Raw genomic sequence first — 27,290 nt, 5'->3', positions numbered from 1 at the left:
TCTCTCCCCCCCCTCTCGTCCTCTCTCTCCCCCCCCCTCTCGTCCTCTCTCTCCCCCCCCCTCTCGTCCTCTCTCTCCCCCCCCTCTCGTCCTCTCTCTCCCCCCCCTCTCGTCCTCTCTCCCCCCCTCTCGTCCTCTCTCCCCCCCCTCTCGTCCTCTCTCCCCCCCCTCTCGTCCTCTCTCCCCCCCCTCTCGTCCTCTCTCCCCCCCCCTCTCGTCCTCTCTCCCCCCCCTCTCGTCCTCTCTCCCCCCCCTCTCGTCCTCTCTCCCCCCCCCCTCTCGTCCTCTCTCCCCCCCCCCTCTCGTCCTCTCTCCCCCCCCCTCTCGTCCTCTCTCTCTCTCCTCCCCCCTAACATGAGTTGCTGCTAGTAATGTGTGGCAGTAGTTTGATCACATACTTCCATGTCAATCTTCTGGACTCCATCACCAGAGCTGTATATATTCTTTTATACGAAAAAAAGTTGTTTCTTTGACACTAAATTTCAAAATTAAATTTCTGTACCAATTGTAATCTAACATTGGATGTATTTGTCAATATGTAAGGTACATTAACAATTTCAAACAAAGCTGAGATGTTATTTCACAGTTAAATAGCTTTCTCTCTCCCAAAAGTTTGTCTAGTTTCCTTTTCAGTATGATTGTTTTGTTGCTATATTTTTTCTTGTGAAATCTGTGTATCTCCAGAACAGGGTGGCAATTCGTGAGATGCTTATTTCCACGTCCTACAGATATTTCTTCTTGCTAAATCCCCATGGCCGCTGTCTCATGCTGAAGATGTGCATTGTTCCTCAATATAGCTCTCCATATGCACAACAAAATAAGATAATGCAAGATAGCTGAATCTTGATATTGCATGTCTTACCTTAAGTTGCTATTTTCTTAATACATAAATTACTGTTGTATCATTCATTGGTGACATGTAGGGATACACCTCACTCCCCTAGAGTGATGTGTAATTCTACAAGTTTTGTTGCTTTTATAGATGTCACATTTTAATATTAAGACTTTCTTTTCTTGCCATAGATTATCATCACTGAATCTGGCCTGGACTAATCTCAGTAAAGGTGCACTAGAAATGTTGTGTTCTAAAGTACCAAAATCACTCCAAAGACTGAATATAAGTGGCTGCAAAAAAACAATGGAGGATAAAAGTAAGTGATTAACCTTGTAGAGCTTTGAGATTAATATTGTGGTAGTAAAAAAACTAATACTATTTATTTAGAGCAGTGGTTCTCAAATTTTTTGAGCTTTGGGTGCATTCAAAAGGCCGCAAATAATTGTGGGTGCACTACACACACATTTCTGAGGAATATTTTACAACAGTCAATACAGAAAAAATACTGTGATAAAATAACAATTAAGGCATTTTATTTTGAATTTTGCACAGAGACTACAGAAAATACAACTTACATCAATAAAAACCACGCATTATCACAATATGAACAAATAATTTTTGAATAAAAAATGAGAGATAGTCATGAAGCACAATTTTTACCCAAATGCGACTGCCGAGTGCCATTTTGCCTCCTACCCTGCCAAGACAAAAGGCAAGAGAAACTATTAAGTGAAGCATATTGAAATGAAATAATGCAATAAAACTAACGATTAATTCTGATTATAGAGAAAAGTAATAATGCAATACAAATGAAACTTACCTTACGTCTACTCTTTCTAGTGATCATGAAAAACGTGGGCCTGATATGTCCTTGCGATTTCTTCAAGGGTTGGAGATATATTTTAAAGACAAAACTCTCATTTCCTCATCAATACATTCAAAAGTTCCTCTTTTTTTACATTTAATTGTGGTGAGGGCAGAAAATCCCAATTCACATAAATATGACATTGAAAATTGAAGTAAAATGTTGAGACTTTTTAGATATTGACACGTATTATTCTTTTATAGAAATCCAAAAGGCTTAAAGAGACAATTCCTTGAGCTTAATCATCAGTCCATAGTCAGTAGATGTAGCTGCCAGTTCATCTGTTAATGTTAAGCCAAAATCACCTGAAGTTTTCATGAATGAATTTCAAATCCAATTGTACTGTTCAGTGTTGAGGGATGAAAAATATGAGCTCAGTTTCTCCTCTAAACTTACTAAATAATCTACTACTATTGGAAGTATATCATTTATGCACATGCTTGTTACCAATGGGAACATTTCCAAGTTACCGTGAACAACTTTTCTCTTCCATATTTGTAGTTTTCTGTGAAATGCTTTAATTGTGTTGGATGTGAGGATATTTTCTTCTTTCCCTTGCATGCTAGTGTTCAAAATATTGAACTGCTGAAATGTCGGCCAAATACTGCACAAAGGCAATAAAAAATTCACTCTGAAGGAGGTTGCAAAAATGTAAATGTTCCACTTCTTCGAAAACCACGAAGTCCTTGTTGTATCTCGTGCACACAGGTAAGTACTTCCCCCTCAACAACCACCTGACTTCTGTGTGTAAAAGCAATCATCTGTGTTGCAACTCCATGTCGATACAAAGTTTTTCGAATAAACTGGTTTTGACAGGTCTTGTTTTAATAAAGTTTACCATCTGAACAACTTGCTCGAAGACATCTCTCTGTTTTTCTCCCAATGATTTTGCTTTTAACACCTCCGTATGAAGAAAGCAGTGAGTTACGATAACACCTTCATTTTGTTTTTTTTACGAAAGTAGTAAGGCATTTAACACAGCCTACCATTGAAGGGGTGCCATCTGTACAAATGACTACACATGACTTCCGTGTTAACTGCCACTTAAGATAATCTTTTAAAATGTTGAAAACCTCCTCACCTTTAGTAGACACATTTAATTCTTTGCAAAAAAAAAAAAAAGAAACTGATTTACTATTTGATCTTGATTAATGAAATGGACAAATGCTAAAGATTGCGATTGGTTGGTAATATCTGTTGATTCATCAACTTGCAATGCAAAGTTTGAGTGCTTGAGTTTATTACTGCATACAGTTTTCTCAAAATCAGTAATATTTCTATAATATGCCTGTGAACTGTATCATTCAACAAAGGAATCTTGCTTTTCATAGTTGCTTCATTTCCTAGCATTGTCATGGCCATTTGTTTACAAGCAGGCAAAATAAGTGACTCGCCTATAGTACGAGCTTTCACACTCTTTGCTATTAGTTCAGAGACTTGGTAGGAAGTGATCAGATCTTTATCAGAAACTGACATTACACTTTTAAAAACAATTTGCTCCTTTGTTTGCTGTTCAGACAAGCTCTTGAAATACATTATGGGCTTACCTTGCAAATGTCAGTGCATTGTTTTAAAGTGCTTGCTCAGTTTACTAGGAAGCAGAGATTAATTTGCTTTTTTGTGCCCACATACTAAGCATAGTGGGAAAGGATAATCTTCACTCCCAGTCCAAGTGAAACCATAGCTTAAGTAGCTTTCATTGTACTTACTAGTAGCCTGCTATTTTGCTTTTTTTACTTGCACTTAGTGTGTGTTCACTTCCAGAATTGGATTCTTCGACGGCATGCTTGTTTTTCACTTTTGTCTGCCTCAGACACATATGCATAATCGTTAAAGCCAGGTTTGTTGAGAAGAGAACACTCAATGAAAGCAAATTCTGAGAACATGGAAGTCCAAGTAAAATGACGGATCAAAATCCAAGAAACAGAATATCACTGATGGTAGCTCTTGCAATAGACTGTATTAGATTGAATCGTGGCTGCCTGACATGACCCTTTGCTGTTGCTACTCATCATAAATGAGTTGCAAAAAGGAACAATGAAAACCAATCCCTCCAACCAAAGACAATCTAATCCTAACATTGAATCCTGCTTCTCCCAGTTTGTACCTCCTCCCCTCCCACCTAGCCAACTATTGGTAACCTTCTAGGATTTCCTAACATCCATCTTGGCCTCACCATCCTTCCTCAGCTTCCTTCCTGAGAACACGAACAGTTCAGCAGAAGAAAGGACAGTCACAAAACAGATCCTCACCTAATTATCTTACTAGCAGACAAAGGTTCCAACAGGCATTGAGTGCCTGGCAAAAAGCCTGTACCAGTTGTCTGACTCATCCACCTATAAATTCTGCCAGAGTGGTCCCACCTCAGAAGACCAACATAACCTCCAATCCCTGCTTAAAGCTTTAGATCCTTCCCAGAACCTCCCCTTCCAGGAATCATTTCCCTCCCTCCCCCCCTCCCTGTGGGTCTGGGGGCTGGAATAGGCCCGAGGTGTCCCTGCCTGTCGTAAGAGGTGACTAAAGGAGTCTCTTACTTTTTGGCCCTATAAGTTCCGGTCCCATATTATGGTTTGACCTGCCACTTTCCAAATTCTACAGAAGTGTGGGCCATATGGGGAAGGATGCCTCAAGTGGTGAATGGATTATCCATAGTGTCCTTAGATTTGACCTCCTGAACATCTTCTCATGTCTTTGCATCTCCCCTTGCAATTCAACTATCTGGGCAAGGACACTTTCCGGGGTGTGTCATCTACTTCCGTTGTCTCCTGTCCTCTTTTGCCACCATGAGTATTGGATTTCTCTTCACCCAATGTCCAGCACAGTAGCTAGTTTGTTGCAGTGGGGCTGTCATGTACCCATTTGGTGGTAGCCCCCTGACAACACAGGGATCTCACTACTGATGCCTGAGCTGTAAACTCCCTATGTACGCCAAGGAGTAGATGCCTGTCTTCCTGGGACATCAGGACTCCTGGCAACAGCCATAAAGCCAGGTAGCCTTTGCTGTGGCTGGGTACCGCCCGTAAGGAGAGCCCCTGATTTTAGTGGGTGGCATCAGGGCGGATGACCTGCAATGAAGCGGACTAAGTCATCTTTTGCTGGTGACCGTACAGCATCAGCAGTCTTTAAGAAGGGCAAGATCGAGTACAATGCTGACAGATATGAGCCTAAATCGTTTCCCTCCCTTGCTACACCATGGGAGGAACGTAGGGCTACAGAAAGAGAGCCATATTTGCCTCAGTATTTAGTATGTAGCAGAATGGGCAGGGACTGCTCTATACCTATGAAGTCTGTTTTTTGTTGACCATCTTGAGGATAAGTTTTAGGAAATGACAGTGCTGTCAAAGATGACAAGTGGTGCAGCATCCCCAGCCCAATCCTTGGCGTTACTCGCTTGTGACCGGTTGGGTGACATTCCTGTTTGTCACTCCCCATGAAAGCCTCAAAATGGTCCAGGAGATTATTTTTCATCACAACTTCCACTTGCAGTCTGATGATGAGCTCCACACCAATCTAGAACGGTGGGGTGTTCATTTCATTCGACGCGTTTACAGGGGACTCAAAGACAACAGGGTTGCTACTGGTGCCTTCATCTTGGCCTTTGAGGTCAAGGTGATGGTTTACCGCTGTGATGTTAAACCATGCATCCCTCCCCCTATGTGAAGCTTTAAGTGCTGGAAGTTAGGGCAATTGTCTTCCCGCTGCACTTTCAATGCCACACGTCAAGATTGCGGACATCCACTGCATCCAGATACTCCCTGTGCCCCTACTCCCACTTGTATCAACTGCGGAGAGCAGCACTCCCCCTCCTCGCCAGACTACACATATTCCAAAAGGAGTGGAAAATTGTGGAGTGAAAGACTTAGGACCGGTTGACTTACCAAGAGGATAAATGCAAATTTGAATGATTATATCTCATTTGGTTGATGACCACATATCGCAATTACCAATTGTACCACACACTGTGCCACGAACAGTCGGCCCACTGGGCCTCCAGAACACGTCTTCCCCTTGGAGGTAGGGGGAAAATCTCCTTCTGTTGCTCCCAAAGTACATACTTAGGGAGCAAATCTCCCCTGCCCCCCCCCCCCCCTGCCCCCGCCCCCGCAAGCAGGGGACATCGGTCCCTCCTCTTCAGCCGGAGAAGCAACAGCCTCCTCTGGCTCCTCTCATGTGGAAGGGGTCAAGGGGTCCCTTGGGACCCTCTCTCCCAAGGTCTCCACTAATGCCACAGTGGACACTCGCCTGTGGCTAAAGGACCCAAAAGCTGCTAGACAAAGAGCTTCACAATCCTCCTCGGTGCCTGAAGCTACTCCAGATAAGTCCTCTCAGCAAGCCCCTAAAGAGAAGTGAGAGGGCAAGCAAGCAAACAAAGAAATCTGTTAAGAAAAAGGATCCTCCAGTGGTGGCACCACCACCACCACCTACCAATTCTGCACCTGCAGATGAGGTGGAGATATCAGCATCCCCTGACAACCTGGGTCTCACTGATTCCTCATCCACAATAGGAATGGATACAAATACTCAGTCGGTGGCAGCAGGTAACCCTGAGGTGTAACGTGCCTCTTTGCATGCTTCATGCCTTCCCAGTCTCAAGATATCCTCCAGTGGAATTGCTGTGGTTTTTTCGGCCACCTGACTGAGCTACGGCAACTGTTAAGCTTCACACCTGCTTTCTACATTGCCCTCCAGGAAACCTGGTTCCTGGCAATGCAGACCCCTGTCCTTTGCAGCTATAGCGGATGTTACAAGAACTATAGTGACTATAATAGTGTGTCAGGTGGAGCTTGCATTTATGTCCTAAACTCAGTCTGTAGTGAACCTGTGCTCCTTCAAACACCTCTTGAAGCCGTGGCTGTCAGAATGACGATGATGCAGGAAATAACTGTCTGCTATGTGTATCTTCCTCCAGATGGTGCACTACCCCTGAACGCAATGGTTGCACTGATTCGTCAACTCCCTAAACCTTTCCTACATTTGGGAGATTTTAATGCCCATAACCCCTCGTGGTGTGGCACTGTGCGTACTGGCCGAGGTAGACATGTCGAAACTTTACTGTCTAGTTAAACCTCTGCCTCTTAAATACTGGGTCCAACACACATTTCAGTGTGGCTCATGGTAGTTACTCTGCCATTGATTTATCCCTCTGCAGTCCAGAACTTCACCAATCTGTCCACTGGAGAGCCCACGATGACTAGTGTGGTAGACCATTTCCTGTCACCCCCCAGCGCCATTCCCCTGGACGTCTACCAGGATGGGCTTTAAACAAGGCAGACTGGGATGCTTTTACCTGTGCTGTCACAGTTGAATCTCCCCCACATGGTATCATTGATGTGATAGTTGAGCAGGTCACTAGAATGATCATTCCTGTGGCGGAAAACACGCGCCCTTGTTCTGTAGTGTGCCTCCAGCGAAAATCGATACCTTGGTGGTTGCTGGAAATCGCTGAAGCCATTAAAGAGCGTCGGCGAGCTCTACAGTGACATAAGCAACACCCTTTCTTACAGCACCTAATAGCTTTTAAACAGCTCTGTGCACGCGTTGGCCAGCTTATAAAAAGATGGAAACAGGAGTGTTGGGAGAGGTATGTCTCGGCCATTGGGTGCCATACATCACCTTCCCAAGTCTGGACAAAGATCAGACGTGTTTGTGGGTACCAGACCCCGACAGGTGTTACTGGCATTAACTTCAATGACATGTTATCTACTGACACAAACGCAATTGCTGAGCACTATGCTCGAGCCTCCACGTCAGAATTATCCCCCAGCATTTCGCACCCTCAAACAGGGGATGGAAAGGAAAGCCCTCTCGTTCACTGAACATCAGAGTGAACCCTATAATGCTCCATTTACAAAGTGGGATCTCCTCAGTGTCCTTGCACATTGCCCTGACTCAGTTCCTGGGCTGGATCAGATCCAATCAAATAATCAAACATCGCTCGTCCGACTACAAGTGACATCTCCTAGTAGTCATCTTCAACCGGATGGTGTCTTTCCATCGCAATGGCGGGAGAGCACCATTCTTCCAGTGCTCAAACCCGGTAAAAACCCACATGATGTGGATAGCTATTGGCACATCAGCCTCACCAACATTCTTTGTAAGCTGTTAAAATGTATGGTACGTCAGTGATTGGGTTGGACCCTGGAGTCACGTGGCCTACTGGCTCCATGCCAGGGTGGTTTCTGCCAGGGTCGCTCTACCATTGATAATCTAGTTTCCTTAAAGTCTGCCATCCGAACAGCTTTCCAGGCGTCAGCACCTGGAGGCTGTCTCTTTTGATTTACGAAAAGCTTAAGAAACGACCTGGTGATGTCATATCCTTGCCACATTATATGAGTGCCGTCTCCGGGGCCCACACCAGATTTTTATCAAAAATTTCCTATCGTTCCGTACTTTCCATGTCAAAGTTGGTGCCTCCCATAGTTGCCCCCATATCCAGGTGAATGGGGTCCTGCAGGGCTCTGTAGTGAATGTATCTTTATTTTTAGTAGCCATTAATCGTCTATCAGAAGCTGTCAGGCTGTTGGTCTCATCTTCTGTGTATGCAGACGACTTCTGCATCTTGTACTGCTCCTCCAGTGCTGGTGTTGCTGAGCGGTGCCTACAGGGAGCCATCCACAAGGCAGTCATGGGCTCTAGCCCACAGCTTCCAGTTTTCAGCCGTGAAGTCGTGTATCATGCACTGCTGTCGGTGTCATACCGTTCATCCAGACCCAGAACTTTACCTTAATGACGGTCCACTCATGGTAGTAGAGACCAATTGATTCTTAGGACTGATTTTCGATACCCAATTGACGTGGCTTCCTCATCTTCGTCAGCTGAAGTGGAAGTACAGGCAGCACCTCAATGCCCTCTGTTGCTGCAGCTCTACAGAGCTCTTGTTCAATTCCGTCTTGACTTTGGGAGTCTGGTTTATGTTTCGGCAGTGCTCTCAGCCTCCTGGTGGAGGCTGGAGTCCCTCCATTGAAGGTTAGGTGTGCACAACTGCTCACCAGTTACGTTGCACACATTCATAATTCTCCTGAGCATCCGCAGTGGTTCATCTTCTGCATTGGACACCCAGGTCAGGGCTTAAGATCGCAGTTCGCGTCCGATCTCTCTTGTCCGAAGTGGAGTCCTTGCCTTTACCACCTATACTAGAGGTCCATTCACATACACCTGCATGGTGTACACCTAGGTCGTAGCTTCACCTGGACCTTTCACATCAGTTAAACCCGCAGCTCTTCGCTGTCGATTCCTCTCAATTCTTTACGTGTGCCGCGACCATGAAGTGGTTTACACTGACGGCTCAACGACTGATGGTCACGTTGGCTTCGTGTATGTTCATGGAGGACATATTGAGCAGCACTCCTTGCCACTGCAGAGCTGGCGGCCATTTCTCGTGCTCTTGAGCGCACCCACTTATGTCGTCGCGAGTCGTTTCTCCTCTGTACTGACTCCTTGAGCAGCCTGCAAGCTATCAACCAGTGCTACCCCCGCCACTTTGCTAGCGACCATCCAGGAGTCCATCTATGCCCTGGAACGGTCCAGGGTGGTGTTTGTGTGGTCCTCAGGCCACGTCGGAATCCCAGGAAATGAAATTGACGACAGGCTAGCCAAACAGGGTACGTGGAAACTGCTTCTGGAGATAGACATCGCTGTAACTGATGTGTGATCATTATTACGCCACAACGTTTTTCCAGCTTTGGGAGACTGAATGGCATAATCTCGGTACGCACAAGAAACTGCGTGCCCTTAAGGAGACTATGAATGTGTGGAAGACCTCCATGCGGGCCTCTCAACTCTGTGGTTCTCTGCTGGCTCTGCATTTGCCATACATGGCTACCTCCTCCGTCGCTATGACACATCTCGGTGTCACTGTGGCTCACATATGACTGTCGTCCACATCTTGCTGGACTGTCCACTTTTAGCTGTTCTGCAGCAGACTTTTAACCTTCCAAGCACCCTACCTTCGGTGTTCGGTGACAATGCCTCAACAGCAGACTTAGTTTTAAGTTTTATCCGTGTGGGAGGGTTTTTATTGTACCATCTAAGGGTGAGCATTTAGCCAACTCTCCAAGGTAGCCACCCTCCCTCCATTTTAACTGTCACACTTTCTTTGCATCAGTTTGTCTTGGTGGTTATCTTTTCCCTACATGTGTTCATCTCAGCTTGTCTTTTTGGGGTGGACATTCTAATGTGTTGCAGAGTGGCTGGTTCAGTTTGTTTGGTGTTGGGTGTTGGGTGTTTTTTGTACCTTGTACCTTGAGCCTTGCTTACGCCAGGAAAAAGGGACTGGTGTCCTTGTACTTTGATCCCTTTGTACCCTCAACCAACCTCCTCACCCTCATGAAATGCGTGTGCCGCCGCCGCCCCCCCCCCCCCCCCCCTCCGTGACACACACACACACACACACACACACACACACACACACACACACACACACACACACACGGCACTGAAAGAATGTTGGCCCTCGTTGACCAGTGCCTCAAGCAAATTGCCTGATATCTAGCCTCCCATGTCAATGATATCAACCATTTCCTTCACTGAATCTTCACCATCCCCAACCCTTTACCTCCTGGATTCAGACTCATCTTGTTGATGCCGTTTCCTTACACACCAACATCCCTTATGCCCATGATCTTGCTGTTATTGAACACTACCTCTTCCAGTGTCTTTCAGACCCCAAACCCGCCATCACATTCCTCATATGCCTTACTAACTGTATGAACCTAACAAATAACTACTTATTGTTTGAAGCGAAGGAATACAAAAAAAATGTGGCACAGCCATGGACACCCACATGGCACCCTCTTACACCAACCTGTTGATGAGCCATGTAGAGGAAACCTTCCTAGTCTCCCAAAACTCCAAACACCTGCTCTGGGTCAGGTTCATTGGTGATATCTTCATGATCTGGGCTATTGACAAAGACATCCTACCCTCATTACTTCACAACCTCAACACCTTCTGTCCCATTCACCTGGTCCTACTCACCCTGGATGTCACGGTCCTGGATATTGACCACCTCATCTCTGATGGTTCCATCCACACCTCTGCCCACATTAAACCCACCAACCACCTGTGATTAACCTTTCCGCATCAAAAAATCACTCCCATACAGCCTTGCCACCTGTGAGTGGCTAGTATGCCAAAGGTCTCACAAGGACATTAACAGGTGCATTTCCCCCCCCCCCCCCCCCCCCTCCCCCCCCGAAGAAGACTTTGACCAAAAGCTCAATTTGTAACAGGCTTGTTATGTCTGCAACTCAATGTGTCTTTATAGTGAACGGCAGTCTATCCTTTTTATAATATTGTTTGTATACCAATTTGGACTTTCCAAAGTGTGTACTTACCTATTACTGAAAGAGGAACAATAGGATTCAAATTATTTTTACTACTGTATGTGTCTTTTTCTTAGTGGGGAAAAAATAATTTAAATAGTTTAAAACTACTCTCTCTCTACGTGATAGGGAATTTAACACTGTCTGTGACATCCCTCTCTGCACCGAGAATTCTTTTTAATCTATCATGGAGCACAATTTCCTTACAAGGAGGCAAAACATGCTATTCAATTAAAACTTGGGAAGGGCCCATATCTGCATCGTGAATAGTGTTGCTTTTGCTATTTGTTTGGAGTAATGCCTTAGGTTGGTTTGTCAATTGCAGCCTTGTCTGGATCATGGAATCGAGCAGTTTCTTATTCACTTTTAGTGTAGATTCAGAAGACCACCAGGCATAACCTGACTCTGCTGGATATGCCTCTGCAAAATGCTTTCTAAAAGAGGCACGAGAAGCGGCATGGCTCTGCTTGGAGGCTCAATATCCTCATAAGTTGTAGGGACATCATCCCTTTTTATGATCCCTGTTTAATTACTAAGTTGATAGCATCTTTATGATTTCATTTCATGACAAAGAATTGTATTCCTAAAGTAACTTTAATTGTGAATTTCTTGAATGGTTGTAAATATTGTAAGATACAGTGGGCATCCCATTAAATGATCCTAGTTTATGAGGATTTTTAAATTTCCTGCCCTTCTTGTACTCCCTCAGCATTTGCGTGGCAGTTGTAGTTAGCAACTAGCAGGCTGGATGTGTAAGGAAAACCAGTTCAAAATTTTAGTGTGAGAAATCGGTGTGTGTTCTTCTTAACAGTGACATTGATGTTAATCTTCCTGAAACTTGAATATGACACCATGTCATATTTGAAAGATTCAGTTGGTTCTCTGGGCCTTACTTTCAATAAGTAGGTTCCCTAGTTGCCTCACCTGAAGGAGCTCTAAAATGGTTGATCATTGTGTTTGATATATTTTAAAATTCATCAGGCACAAAACATGAATAGTAGGAGAAAAAAAAAACTACTCTGCATTTGGTTTGGTTATGTTTGCACAGCAAATGAGTCTGTACCCACCATATATGTGATGTCAAAGCAGGAAATCATTGGCAAAAGTCAATTGTTGCTGAATGTTCGTACAAACCTTAACACGCACAGAAGATTACTGATATGTTTTTGTGTTAGTTATATCCTGTTGCAGACTTGCTGTCTCTTACTGTTATCAACTGATCGCAACCCTGAGCAGTTCCAAACCTTTCATATCAAATAAACTGCTGTTGGATTACCCCTTACTCAGAACATAGAGAACATGGTGATCGTCATCCTGACTGTTGCTGATAGTTACTGAATATTTATTCTAACTGAACTTGATACTGACCATATGCACAGTGCTGTCAAAAAGTTTCTAGTCTAACAAATTCAAAATCAAAGGTCTAACTGTTTTAAATGTTTGCTTCCACAAAATAGAATCCATTAGAAGCAATAATTGGTGCAGTATTAGTTTGCAAACTTACGGTGTCACTGTCGGAAGCTTCTTTTCATTAAGAATTTGTAGATCATAACTTCCTGGATCTTCTAGAGTCACACCCTGTTTTAAGTACCGGAAAGAGAAAATATTCAGGAGCTGATATATCAAATGACTAAGGTGGATGATGTTATATTGACTTTTTATCTAGAAACTGGTGGTTCATTGCTAGGAAATGAGTGTGGTATTACACACACACACACACACACACGCACACACGCGCGCGCGCGCGCGGGAGTGCCTAACAGTGGGTAGTAATAAGCCATGCATGGTGAGGTCCAGCCATCACATTCATCATACCAAACACTATTGTGCAATGCAGTCAGCCTGTTCTCTTTCTGACTAGAGCACTGTCCATTAACATAAAATTGCACCAGAACAACCCCCCCCCCCCCCTTCTCCCCATCTACATGCTGGACATCAGCCTTACCTTTTAAGCTAGAAGTTTAATTGTGTTAGAGTGGTTTGTGTGCTCATTTTCGGTTCATAGGAGACTAACTACATTTGTGGGTTTCATTGGTTCAGGTTTACAATGATCACATGTGCTCGTCGCTGCCGCCATACATACACACTTGCTTTTTAAATGTGTTTAGCAAGTAAACCAAAAATACTACAATTTTTTTAACTGATTGATTGCTTTTATTTTCCAGATGTTGAACAGTTAGTTAACAGGTGCCCAGATCTTGTAGAATTGGATTTAAGTGATTGTATTAACCTGACCGATGCTACATTAACAGCCGTTTGTCAACTAAGTAAAATAGAGTATGTTGCTTGCAGTCGTTGTTATGGTATAACACCAGCTGGATATTAGTAAGTAATTACACAACATTCTTTATTATAACATGTTCTATGTGCCATCCTTTTGAGGTAGAATTAGTGCCAGTACTATAAAATGTGACTCTCAAAAAGCAATGCTGTTGGATTTATAGTAGACATTACACATACTAATATGTCAACAAAAACAATTAATTTTAAAAAATTTATTATAAGTGGCTATATTCTGGTACTACTGATCCACTCTGTGCTATCCTCGTCTCGAATGTATTAATAAGCTACTTCGACAAGGTCATTACTTCCTAAAATCATGCCCTGATAAGAGGTCCATTTTACCCAACAGAACGGCTTTTCATCGACACGCATGTGGGCTGCCGAGCTAGCTGCTCAAGACAATTTTCAGAAAACATGTTCATAAGTATTTCACATGACTTGTCTGTCTGTACCCCCCACCCCACAATGAATCCAGACATCCCAGTCTATATTCGGCAGGTTAAAGTCGCCTCCAACTAGTATTGAATGATTTTGGTAATTGTACACTGTTGACTGTAGCTTTCTTTGAATGACTCTAGAATGCTCATAGTGGAATTGGGTGGCTGGTAAAAACCTTCAGCAATTAACTTAGTTCCACCTTCACCTGTTATACGCAAGAAGATGATTTCACTGTCACACTCAGCTTTGACTTCACTAGAGACAATAATTTTGTCAACTGCAATGAACACTCCCCCTCGTATGGCCTCTAATCTCTCTTTCCGGTGTATGTTCCATGACTCACTAAATACCTCAGAGCCTTCCTCTTTAGGTTTCAGCCAGCTCTTGGTCCCAAGAATAATTTGAGCATGAAAACTTTCCTGGAGGGCAGTAAATTCGATAACTTTATTATTAATACTAAAACAGTTTGCTGACCTATCAAGGGGTGCCCTACAAATCCCTACATGATTCTTCTCACAGACTTGAGTTTCTCAGGACTCTGCAAGTGGAAACTGGCGTTATAACCTGTCCTTGGTTCTCGCCACCCACCTGGCCTCCGTTTACGTAAATTTCTTCGGTTTGGCATTTATTTTCAGTAAGTATTGCTTTCTTCCCTGCCTTTAGTTTTCTATATATTTTATCTTCTGACTTGTCTATTTTTCATTGCCCCCGCCCCCATCTCCATCTGTCTACCACATATAATACACTTGGCTTTCCACTCTTATTACATCTTGTATGATATTTTGTCAAAATCTCTGTCTTGCTTATTACCCTTCTCTTAGCTTCCCACTCTTATTACATCTTGCATGATATTTTGTCAAAATCTTTGTCTTGCTTATTACCCTTCTTCCACATCAGAGCTCTCATGTTTTCAAATCTTACCCATTGCAGTCTCCAACAGTCGACCTTTCCTTCTCATTCCATCAGGTAAGTCCCCCCCCCTACTTGAGGTTCTGGGCAACTTTTTAGCAATTCTCCCAATTTCCTAAACCTTGCCAGTCCTTTTCCTTCATCTTTCTTCCTTCTTCTTCAATCCTTCTGCAGGACGACGAGCCACTGGGTCCAAAAGCTTGCATATTTCCTTACCTTTTGTGTCTTTCCTCCTGCTGCTGCATGTTGGGTAGATTTTTTTACCCATACAATTACATTACATTACACACTCTTAATTTTTATAATGTTTATATATCACCAGTGTTTGTGAATAAATGTTCAATACACACAGTGTGTCCTTCTGCAAGTATTCCAAAAGCTGTTTTTAATACAGGAACTGCTGATCCAGGAGCCTGACTATACAATGTTAGAAGAAAGATTCTCGTGATAAAAGCAGCCATCTTTTAATGCATTAAAACAACTGTTATTTGTATTTGCTCACCATTACTGGTACTTTGATTTATAATGTAATTGAAGTAATTGGATAGTCTACTCACAAAGTGGCAGCAGGAGAACACACACAGAAAAGGTTTTACATGTACAAGCTTTAGGAACCTGAACTTCCATCCTCCTGGAGGAGGATTGAAGGAGAAGGAAGAGAGGAGTGAAGGAAAAGGTCTGGAGAGATTTAGGAAATGGTTAGAGTTTGGAAATGTCATCCGGAACCCCTAATCAGAGGAGACTCGAGATGGGATCCTTCTCATCCCATCAACTATTTCTTGCTGCCTCAGGAGGTGCCCTATCAACCTGTCATTTTTTTCTTCCCATTTGCTTTAGTACCTGTTCATTGGTTATTTGATCTACCTGTCTGTTCTTCAGCATTATGTAGCACCATATTCCAAAAGGTTCTGTTTTCTTATGTGTTTAACTTCCACATACAGCCACATTCTAAACAAATACTTTGAGAAAAGACTTCTTAACACTCAACTTCATGAATACTAGGCGTTGTGCTTCAGTGATTGTACACAGTATAAAAATGACATTCAAATCACAATTTACTTTCATTCTGCTGGAGGCAGTTGGTATTGGTTATATTATCAAAGGACCAAGATAATCTGACTACTTATTATAACTGAAAGAAGTTACCTCCAGTAGAATGAAAATAAACTATGATTTGGGCTGTAACTGTCTCTTACTATTTAAAGTTATATTCAGTGTTAACACATTACTTTTTCAGGAAAGCATTCCTTGTTATTGGCAATCAAATTTTGTATCCTCTTTACTGCTGTCATCAGTTGTTTGCTGCCCCAATACCAAAGTTACCTACTGCTTAGTCTCATTTCCATTTAACTAATCGTAGTCTGTTGCAGTCTTTTCCAGATTTATGAAATTATTACCAAAGCTTAAATACTCTTCTTCCTGAACTTCGCTTCTTTCCAAATTTCTCCTTGGTTTCATTCTGTTTGCTCGGTTTATAAACTGAATGACATGAGGGATAGATTGCAACCCTGTCTCACTACTTTCTGAACTATTGCATATCTTTCACATCCTTCAGCTCGCATAATTGCAGTTGATAAAAAAAATTACCCTTTCCCCCCCCCCCCCCCCCCCCCAAGTCTCACTTACTTGGAACAATTTCTTTCACAAGAACTCTAGTACATATTAAGCAAGTAGTGAATCTTACATGTCAGGTCTTCATATGTTTGATGATGCTGGGCCACAATAATACCCAAATGTATGTTGGAAATCCATTCCTGGTTAATGCCTAATAGGCTGACATTAAAATACATAAAACACATTACATTCAGCTCCACACCTGTCTGATGTGGATGACATTTTACTTATCTACAAAGAAGGTTAGTGAATTATTTTAATGATTGAGGATAGAAACACATTTTCCAAAATAAGTTTAATGCAATTCCCTTTTTTAATTAGAATATTTTCCACTTTACCTGTGATACATGTAAACTGACTTACTTCACATACTCCCTTCCCTAAATCATATACGACATATTTTGGGGTAAACCAGTATAGTTGTACATGACATTTTTAGTTTAAAAGTTTGCTTTTGGGCCCATGTGGCATTAATATATGAAACTCTTGTAGATGACTGTTTCACAAGCTGGTGACACTTATTCCGTGATCACTATACATCTTCCTCCAATGAGATTTGTTAATAAGTGCTAATCTGAAAATGACTCGGAGGTATCTATATGTGCTGCCCGAGTTTTTATTTGCTATCAAGATAGTACAGCATATGTTTTAAAGAGGGCTTTTACATTATTCGCCATTTGTCCTTGACAACAATCTTGTTTTCAAGACCAAGTGAATGCTTTTCTCATGGTTAACTTCTTTTCTCTGCTAAAGCCCACTTCATGTTATCAAAATGAAATTTCAAACATAATATTTGCGTAATAACTCAGCTATGCTACTTAGTTATCTTGATTTCTCTCTCCCAAATCATTCCATGTGAGTGCTGTGACAGTTATCATCAGTCAACTTTAGCTGTTACTATCCCCATTATTAGTAATTTGATATTGACATCTTAAACAAACATGTCATTTTTTGTATTTATTCTTCTCTCAGTATAGAGCCATGTCCTGTGCTTATTGCAAAATTGTCATAGTCCTGCAAGTAAAATCTGTTTGTAATTTCTCAGAGGTTATAACTGAATGCAGTCTGTTAATGCCATCTGAAATCCCTGTAAAAGGGAAAATAATTTAAGTCTTATTGTGGATACAATAGGTGTGATTTTCAAATGAAAATTTGGTGGTTTCCAAGGCATTTGTGATACCAGAACATTTTGACAACTACGAGGTTTGTTCAAAAAATATTGAATTTGCTTCTTTCTCCGTAAAGCGATGCTTTGTGTGGTGAAGGTGTAGTTATGGATATTCACGTGCAGTTGGGAATTTTTTTCACTAGCAGAATGTGCTACTTGCAGGAAGTCAGCCTATGAGTAATGTTACGTGGTGAGCACTCGTCAGTTTTCAGTAAGTTGTAATACGACGGAAAGAAGTAGAGCAGCGATATTGCATTAAATTTTGCCAAAAGCTTGGTTATACACAAGCTGCAACTATTTGCAATATTCAGCTGCCTTCCAAGGAGGTTGCCGAGAGCAACTAATGGGTAATGGAGTGGTGTAACCGCATCAAAGATGGCACCATCTGTGGACAATAAACATCATTTAGGCTGATCGCCAACAAGCCTAAAAGGCAATGTTGTGTAACAAGCATGGATTTTGGTTGTGGAGGACACTGTATCACAATAGGAGAACTTGAATGAGTTAGAGATAAGTGCTGAACTGCTACATTCAATTATGACCAATTTGCGCTTGAGGAGAGCATCTGCAGAACTTGGACTAAAGTTACTGACAATGAAGGAGCAGCAATGCCATCTGGAAATACCATAGGACATGTTGGAAAATGCAATTACCCCAACTTTCTGAATACTGTGAGCACAGGTGATGAGACATCAGTTTGTGGATATGACCAAGAAACAGAGATGCAGTCATCACAATGGACACATCTGTCATTCCCAAGGACAAATAATAAAAATTGCAACTTTGTGGAAATATTGAGGTCAAATCAACCATTTTCTTACATTCATGGGGTGGTGCATCATGAGTATGATGCCAAATGATCACAAAGTAATGTTTTATGAGGTCATTATTCACCATCTTGGTCCTATACAGTGCAAATGGTCAGATCTGTAGGCACAAAAACTTGGTACCCATCCTTTCTGGGCATCTATTTCAACTTTCCTCGCCAAATAAAACATTCGTGTTGTTATTCAGGCTGTCTGCTCCTATGACATACCTCTGTGTGACTTCTATTTCCCAATCTGAAAAGTCACTAAAAGGAACATAATTTGAGTCCGGAGAAGACATAGTGCAGAATATAATGGCCTTGACTCATCTTTATTCCAGAAGACGTTCCCAGGAGTGTTACCAACAATGGTGTCTGTGCTTGTTAGAAGTGTGCATGATACCAAGGAGCTTTGAAACGGATGAGAGTTCTGTTCTTTCAAACCAATAAATGTATTTCTGCCAACCAAAGGTCCAATACTTTTTGGACAAACCTCATATATACCCTAATGTTCTGTTCATGCAAAATACTATTATTAGGATGGTGCTACTTGTCTTTATTATTGAACAAAGTAAGTTTACTCTTCAATATTGGTTAAAGTACTTTCATGGACTAATATTTTTGTGTTTTTTATTTCATATAGCCAGTTAGCATCAGTTACTTCACTGGCATACCTGGATATATTCAACCTCTTTCAAAAGCCAGCACTTGCAGCAATACAGTTAAAACTACCAAATGTTGAGATAAACAAGTTCCTTTTCTCAAGTGTTGCCCGCCCTACGGTTGGTATACGTCGCACTAGTATATGGGGCTTACGTGTACGTGACTAACATGCTGCTTATTCTTGTGATTTTGGATTGTAGTACTTTCATAGAACAGTAGTTGTGAAATATGCTCAAGTATTGAATTGAAAGGTCTATGATCTCAGTTTCTGTGAAACAGCTTAAGAATGTGTTCATACATAATAGTTCAAAAGCAAAAGTATTTCATAAGGTGTCGTGAAAATGAAGAATTTGCATTTTGAAATGACAGTATGTTTATTTATTGTTATTTAGTTTAAGTTAATATTTGTTGTACTGCGGTTGAGGATTGTACATGTGCGTGGTTTGAATTTAAGGTCCCTTCCTCCACAAGTCATAATATCAGATTAACTTACCTTTAGTGCCAGAAGCTTGTACAAAGGTTTATTCGTATTTACTGTTTGTACGGACATAACAAAGTTTAAGAGATTGTGATTTACATGAAGCCTGTTTCTGCAGGGGTATTCTTTAATTTTGCACGTTGGTGGCGATTTTTAACCAAACAGAATCCAAATTAAAGTATCTGTGATAAATTTAACATTGTATATTTGCTGCATACTATCTGGAAAATTTTTTTCCCCGAGAGTGACTTTAATTCAATATTTTTGCAGCTTATTTTTGTTAATATGTTGTTAAAAACATTTTCGTATTGGATATGAAATCTGTCATATTTTTTAGACCTGTTTTATCTGTAAGTGTGTGTGTGTTTTTTTAAGAATAAGTTTACATAAATTTGTTGCAAACCTTCCAGAAATATTCTTTTCAGCTGTGTAATATGTTTGTAAAGTGTAATATTGAAGTTAACTGCATAATTATCAGCTGAGTATTTGCAACAACCCCTCATTTTATGCTATTGGTTGTAACATTTTTTTATGTTAAATTTCAGATGTGTTGTACTGGTTAGTGTAAATAGAACTGGATCTATGTTATGTGACTGGGTGATCATTTGATCATAAAGTCTGTGGTATGTTTGTAATAAAACCATTATTTTGAATTTTTGTTTATCAAATTTTTGTCCCCATCAGTCCACATAGTTTCAGTGGTCACTTGGGCAATAGAACAGTGTGAAAAGTGTAGACTACAGTGTCATATCTACAATGTTACACAAATGGGCCATATAAGACACTTCCTGGACGTGCATTACGAGTGATACCCCTTGCCTGTTCTCACACTCTCATGTGTGAATGTACTTAATGTTGCATAAACAACACAGAACATTTCTAAACTTCCAGACAGTGTCCCCCTCCTGAGCAAACTAGTAACAGAACACACATCCACCTGCATGACTACACTGTCACAGCTGGCTACATTCTAGTGACATTATAGTTCACTTCGGTTGAGTGGCTGTATTGGGTGATGCTGGTTATAGGAGAAAGGTATGGGCTGCAGTGGTTACTAAATCCATCAAGAAGGCTAGGAGAGGTTTTACCCTGGATAGAGCAAATAAGTGGCTGTTAACATCTCACTTAACGAACATATGTGATTTAGTTCTAATATGATGAACATACAGGAATAACGGATCAAGTTTAAAGTGTAAATCGTACTCTTGAGAAATATGTGCCAAGTAAGCGAATTATGGATGAAAAAGACCCACCTACGTTTAATGACAAAATTACCGAGAAAAAAAGATTGTTGCAATCTCTGTTCAAAAAGACACAAACGTCAGCAGGTGAAAGTTAGAAATTCATCTGTTCATGAAAAGAGCCATGAAAGAAGCATAAGACAAATTCCGCAGTCATAGGTTACCAAAATGACAAGCTGAGAATCCTAGAAAATTGTGTTCCTGCATGAAGTCGCTAAGTGTGTTGAAGCCTTCTGTGCAATCATTTCTAGACCAATCTGATTTGGCAGAAGACAGCAAAGGGCAAGCTGGAATTCTAAATTTTGTATTTAGAAAATCATACACGTAGGGTTGTACAGGCATAACATCGTTTGGCCACCTCCTACATGTAGGGCATAATAGTAGCATCCCTGGTGCCGAAAAGCAGATGAAAGAGTTCAGAACAAATAAGTTGCTAGGTCCAGATGGAACCCACAATTCAGTTTTACACTCTGTGGTTGGCCATTACTTAGCTTGCATGTATCGGAAAAGTCACACCAAGTGGAAAGTTCCAAGAGACTGAAGAAAGTGCAGGTCAATCCCATGCAGGAAAAGGGTAAAAGTACATGCCTCTCAAAATTACAGGCCAATATGTTTTAACATTTGTGTGCTCCAGAATTCTTGAGCACATTAAAAGTTTGAGTATAACAAATATCCTTGAGAGAGAAGAGCTCCAATCTGCATATCGATACGGATTTAGACCGCATTGCTCGTGTGAAACTCGGCTTACTCTCTTCTTTCACAATGGCGTACAAACCATATATAAAGGGCAGCAGGCTATGTTCCATATTTCTAAATCTCTGGAAAGCATTTGACACTGCTGACTGTTAAACAATGTCTGAGCAAAAAGAATAGATCCTCAGATATGTTAGTGGCTGAAAGACTTCTTACGTGATCAAACCCAGTATATTGTTCTGCGGTGTGTTCATCAGTGACAAAGGTACCATAAGGAAATGTGATATGACTGCTCTTTTTCACACATACATATACGCTCTGACAGATGGGGGTGCAAACAATGGAAAATCCAGGATGGAATGTAACAGTACACAATACACGAAAAAGAAACTTGCTACTCATCATATAGTGGGAGGTGTTGAGTTGCACGCCCCCCCCTCCCCCCCCCTCCTCCTCCCTCCACACACACACACACACACACACACACACACACACACACACTCTGCAGCCTCTGGCAGCTGAAGCCACAGCTATCAGGACTGTTTGCTGATGTTGCTGTCGCTTGCAGGGCAGTGTTGTCTTTTGTAGGATGAGACAAGATGTCAAGACAGAATTTTTAGGTGGTGTGATGAACGGCAGATTGCTCTAAATGTATAAAAATGCAAATTCATGCAGATGAGTAGTAAAAACAGTCCTGTAATGTTTAACTATAGCATTAGTGGTGTATAGTCACATTGATTAAATATTTGGACATAACTTGCTGAATGACACACAATGGGATAGGTGCAGAAGGTTGGTTGCAGGGAATGTGAATGAACGACTTTGGTTTATTGGGAGAATTCTATAAAAGTGCGGCTCATATAAACTGAAGAACCAAAGAAACTATTACACTTGCCTAATATCCTGTAGAGCCCCACAAGCATGCAGGAATGCCACAACACGATGTCTCATGGACTTGACTAATGTCTAAAGTAGTGCTGGAGAAATTGACACCATTAATCCTGCAGGACTGTCCATACATCTGTAAGAGTACAAGGGGGTGGAGATCTCTACTGAACAGCACATTGCAAGGCATCCCACAAACGCTCAAAGTTGATATCTGGGGAGTTCGGTGGCCAGCAATGTACATTCCGTGTAGGGACTGCAAGAACAAGATGAGAAATTGAGGCTCACGCAGAAGCATACAGGTAGTTGTTTTTCCCTCGCTCCATTTGTTAATGGAACAGGAAAGAGAATGACTAGCAATAGTACAAGGTACCTGCATTAGGCACTGTGTAATGACTTATGAAATATATTTGTAGGTGTAAGTATAATTAGAGATAAGATTGGCTGGCTGCTGGGAGGCAGAGGCAGCAAATACATGTGATAACAACATTGTTACCATTGAGCTAATTCTGCTGCTGGCAGGGATAGGTGCATATTGCACACAGCGGTGTGATGGCTGGGAAGAGTAGGGTATGAGTGTGTAGAATGACTGAGGTGTCTGGTGGGGAGGAGATTCCACAGGGAAAAATAAGCAGGGACTAGCAGAGATTGACCACGTGTTGAACCAACGTTTATCCTGACCTCAGCAATATAGTGTTAAATTATTTATATTCCATTCATATTTGTACTTAATGTTTTTTATTTCAGTTAACCAGCTTGAAAAAAAAAGCAGGCTATCTGAAGTTTCCAACTGCTTGTAACTTCTCACTCATGGACCCCCTTCCTTCTATAACTTTCTTGCCATAGGTCTTAAAATTTCTGTTATCTTTTGTTCTGAATTCCCTTGAAGTATTTCTTGTAGCTTCCATCTTCAAATTTTATTGTAGTCTTGCTCCAATACTTAATATCTCCATAAGACTATATGTTTATGGTTGAGATTGATGTGCATAGTCTTACCAGTATCCAGCTTCTTAATATACACAGTAAGCTTTACTTATCACCACTGTGTATACAGTTCTGTGTGTTACACATTTTTATCATCAGATTTATGATACATCTCTGTAATTAATGTTGTGTGTGTTTGGGTTGGTTTTTTAGCCCTAATATTCTGTTGTAAGTATACCTGACAGAACATGTCCTGTCAACTATTAAACAAGTCAGAAAAACAGCAATCTTATATTTACCCTTTACCAATGGATCAGGGCTCAGACTCAAATCCCTTCTTTCAACAGACAGTACTCTTTAAAAACTTTCACTCTGAAGCAGTGAAAGATTCATTCTGTGTTGCAAGGTACTTCAGTCTTGATAATCATGTCAAGCTTTGATGCAAATTGATTTCTGAAACTTTCGGGTTACCTGTGAAATGACATAGGTCCTCCAATGAAGAAACATGCAGGAATTTGATTTGAACCCAGGTTTCGAAGGTAGAGGTATTTATAATTCCACTTTTTCCTTACAGTTAAGATAATTTGTTTGCCAGTGACACTTCTATTCCCAGAGTTATTGTAAATATATTTTATTTGTGAAGTAGTAGTTCCTTTGAAGAAAACTGATTGGTCAATCACAAGATGCTGTTTTTCCTTATTCACTCCAGCTAGAATGATTAACATGTTAATACATCCAAATTAATATGCTGGTTACATTCTTGATAGGTGTAAAGACAAAACATCAAATCTATTCGTGTAATCAGTGTGTTGCAAAAACAGATTAAATTCTATGACCTCTAATTGAAATGGAAAGTCCCAAAGACTTTCCTCTCAAAGTTAATACACTTGTTCATTTATGTGTGAGTGCCTGTGTGCTTGTGCCCCCCCCCCCCCCCCCCCCACACACACACACACACACACACACACACACACACAGTGCTTCGGTACTTCAGGTCTTTAAATATGTCTGCTTGTGTCTGTATGTGTGGATGGATATGTGCGTGTGTGCGAGTGTATACCTGTCCTTTTTTCCCCCTAAGGTAAGTCTTTCCGCTCCCGGGATTGGAATGACTCCTTACCCTCTCCCTTAAAACCCACTTCCTTTCGTCTTCCCCTCTCCTTCCCTCTTTCCTGATGAGGCAACAGTTTGTTGCGAAAGCTTGAATTTTGTGTGTGTGTTTGTGTTTGTTTGTGTGTCTATCGACCTGCCAGCGCTTTTGTTCGGTAAGTCACCTCATCTTTGTTTTTATATATACTTTGACATAGTTAGATTCACACAGCACAGCCGAAACATGGGATCATAAATGAAACAAGAGGTTCAAAGTGGTGCGAGAGCAGTTATTCCTTGACACCATTGTTGACTTTCAAGGTTGGCAACAAATGATGTGGAGCACTCTTAGCCCAAAGTCTTAAATTTCTGAAAATTCAGCTGTGAGGAGCTGATAGAATAACATATTATTGTTATTCCTTTGCTTAATACTGTAGGAACAGTAAATTGTGGCGATAGCTAATAGATGCAAATCACAGCTGTCACTCTATTGAGAAATTTTGATCTAAGAGTGTGCTGTTCACAACTTAAACAAACAATACAAAAGTAATTTTAAGTTAGTGGCCGTTTTGACACAGATGACAAACAACAATGCAGTGGGAAGAAAATTTGATTTCACAGATGCAAAAGTTTGTAGATAGGATCAAATGAAGAATGATTTATTGTTGGTAGTTCTACATGCCATGCTTTGAGGACCAAATTGGGAATTAAAAAGTACAAGCTGATGCCTGATGATGAAGAGGGCTGGAATTAAGTTACAATGCATAACTACTCTAGATCAGAAACTTCTTGCAGTTTTTACTGAAAAACTACATGCATGTCTGTGTCCTACACTGTATAATCTAAGAAAACAGTATGACTCTTTTAAATAGGTAGTGTTAATGTTTTTAGGTGTTCTTAAGACACCTTATTAATAAAATGGTTTACAAATTTGATGTGAGAAATAAAAATTTCTAAAGCAACCTCTTCAAAAAAGGGTCATCTTATATTCAGGGTTGGCTCATTGTCTGGGAAATAAGATAGTTTTATTACCCGTGAAGTTCCTTACATCGCTCATTAGATGGCAAAAACTTTTTTATGGCTGAATGCCTCATTCCTTTCTGTGCCACACTGCGGGTTAGTGGTTAATAGTGTAAACCATTTTTCCTGCTATTATTTTTATGAATGTTGTTGTTTCCAAGCTGTGATTGAATGTTTGTTGACTACAAACTACAGAAGAGAATAAATGTACTGTCAGTATGCCCAACTGTTTAAAAGAAGTGTCTACAAGAGATTCTAGAGTGGACACAACACATTATCCTTCTGCTTCTGTGGAACAATAACTTTTCAGGGTTCCATACCTCAATCAGTAAAAGTAGGGCCATTATTGGATGCTTTGTCAATCTGTCTGTCCATCTGTGAAGACCCCTTTTTTTCACAGGGAACTGATAGATATTACATTGAAATTTGTCAAATACTAAGGTCTTTAGTCCATTGGTAATGTAAAAAAAAATTAAGCTTCTAAGTCAGTGCAATGAGAAGATATCACCACCCATCAAAACATATTAATGAAGTGTTTGTATACAAAATTAAGTTTGTATGGGAGCCTCAGAATGCTGATTCTGCTTGCACTTGCCTGATTTTTTTTTTTTTTTTTTTTTTTTTTTTTTTTTTTTTTTTCCCCCCCCCCCCCCCCCCCCCCCCCTCACTCAGTGATGAGTTACCCCAGAAGTGATGCTATATGACGTTCTATTACTTTATTTCTTGAACTGTCGATGTCCATTTTCTGAGCTGCTTCAAGGAAATGATTTTTAAATATGATTACCTTCTAATCATTATGATTTATTATTTGGCTTTTGCATTAATAGTGACGTCCTCACATTCCTTAACTGTTATGTTTCCCTTTTAACTAAGCCATATAAATTTAATTTAATTATCTGAATTACTGATTTCAGACATTGTGCAGAGATTTAGGATTAAAAATAAGTTTTCTTGAGACAGCACACTATTTCCTTTAATATGAAATTAATCCTACTTCTGGTTGTCCTGACTATTTCAATTTCATTTTACTTGCACATGATTTTAATCCCTAAAGCAGCTGTTAAAGATTGATAGTAACCTGTACGTAAAAATATTATATTTGTGATTGGTGTGTATTCCATTATACACACACCTCCAGTCAGTGTCTTGTAAGGCTGCCTTGAAACTTTCTGTTGTCTGTTCATTAGTTACTGTTTCCCATGATACCACTTCATTTTAATCGGGTAAGTTGTTTGGTATGACTAGTTGTGCATCATGGTCAGAGATGATTCTCTACGGGATAAACTTCTATGTTTGTAGGAAGTACAGTACTCGGTGTAGTAGTTACGTATAACAGTAACTAACATGTACAATTCCAAACAAATAAATGTTATTGTGTACAAGATACAAATCATATTGTCACAAACATTGATTATAGTGAACTAACTGAGGGTCCTGAGAGGATAGCTGAGCTACCTCAAGGCAGCTAGGTTTTTCTAGACGACTCCATGGAGTTACGTCCCCACACTGGCAGCTCCCCCTCCCACCCATAGTGTGGAGCATGTGAGAGAAAGCTGTGTGCGCTAGTGGGATGTTGGTGCAGTGGAGGTGTTAATCACTGAAATACTGTAACCTGCAATGTGCACCAGTGGGCATAAGGCGCAGCCAAAGTGTGAATTGGGTGGAGCCGCCGGAGACTGAGGTGAGGGGGATGGCGATATGGTGGAATATTGGTCTGCAGTCGGTGAGGCAGCAAGAGACAAGACATCATCGGCACAGAGGAGGGGGTAGTATACCAGCCATGACGATTAGAGGCTCGCAAGGTGGCAGGAGATACAGCATAGTGAGTGGCAGGAGCAACGTATACAGGGGCAGTGGTGATGAGGGAGAGAGGCAGATTTGTTCCCTTTTGTTCTTACGTGTGGCATATCCCCAAAGTGTCAACCAAATATCCAATGAAGATGACACAGAATTGCCATAGTTGGCATTTATTGTTATTAATTATGATTCTGTGTGCCCCTAACTTGTCCAACACGGTACGAAAATTAATCTTGTGTTCATCGGGAGACTGCAAGAAA

General features: G+C 41.1%; 1 protein-coding gene across 1 annotated transcript in view; it reads left to right on the top strand.

Moving 5' to 3' along the window:
• The window catches only part of LOC124549874 (S-phase kinase-associated protein 2), a 116,154-nt gene extending 96,120 nt beyond the window's left edge, over positions 1 to 20,034 (top strand). Inside the window, exons 7-9 of the mRNA XM_047125272.1 lie at positions 1,024 to 1,151; positions 13,189 to 13,348; positions 18,884 to 20,034. Of these exons, the coding sequence (XP_046981228.1) occupies positions 1,024 to 1,151; positions 13,189 to 13,348; positions 18,884 to 19,070 (475 nt within the window). The 3' untranslated portion in view covers positions 19,071 to 20,034. The remainder of the gene's footprint in view (positions 1 to 1,023; positions 1,152 to 13,188; positions 13,349 to 18,883) is intronic.
• The last annotated feature ends 7,256 nt before the right edge of the window (positions 20,035 to 27,290 follow it).

The sequence above is a fragment of the Schistocerca americana genome, chromosome 1 (genome assembly GCF_021461395.2).
Source record: "Schistocerca americana isolate TAMUIC-IGC-003095 chromosome 1, iqSchAmer2.1, whole genome shotgun sequence".
Classification (NCBI taxonomy): Eukaryota; Metazoa; Arthropoda; class Insecta; order Orthoptera; family Acrididae; genus Schistocerca; species Schistocerca americana.
This window is presented reverse-complemented; position numbering and strand designations above follow the sequence as displayed.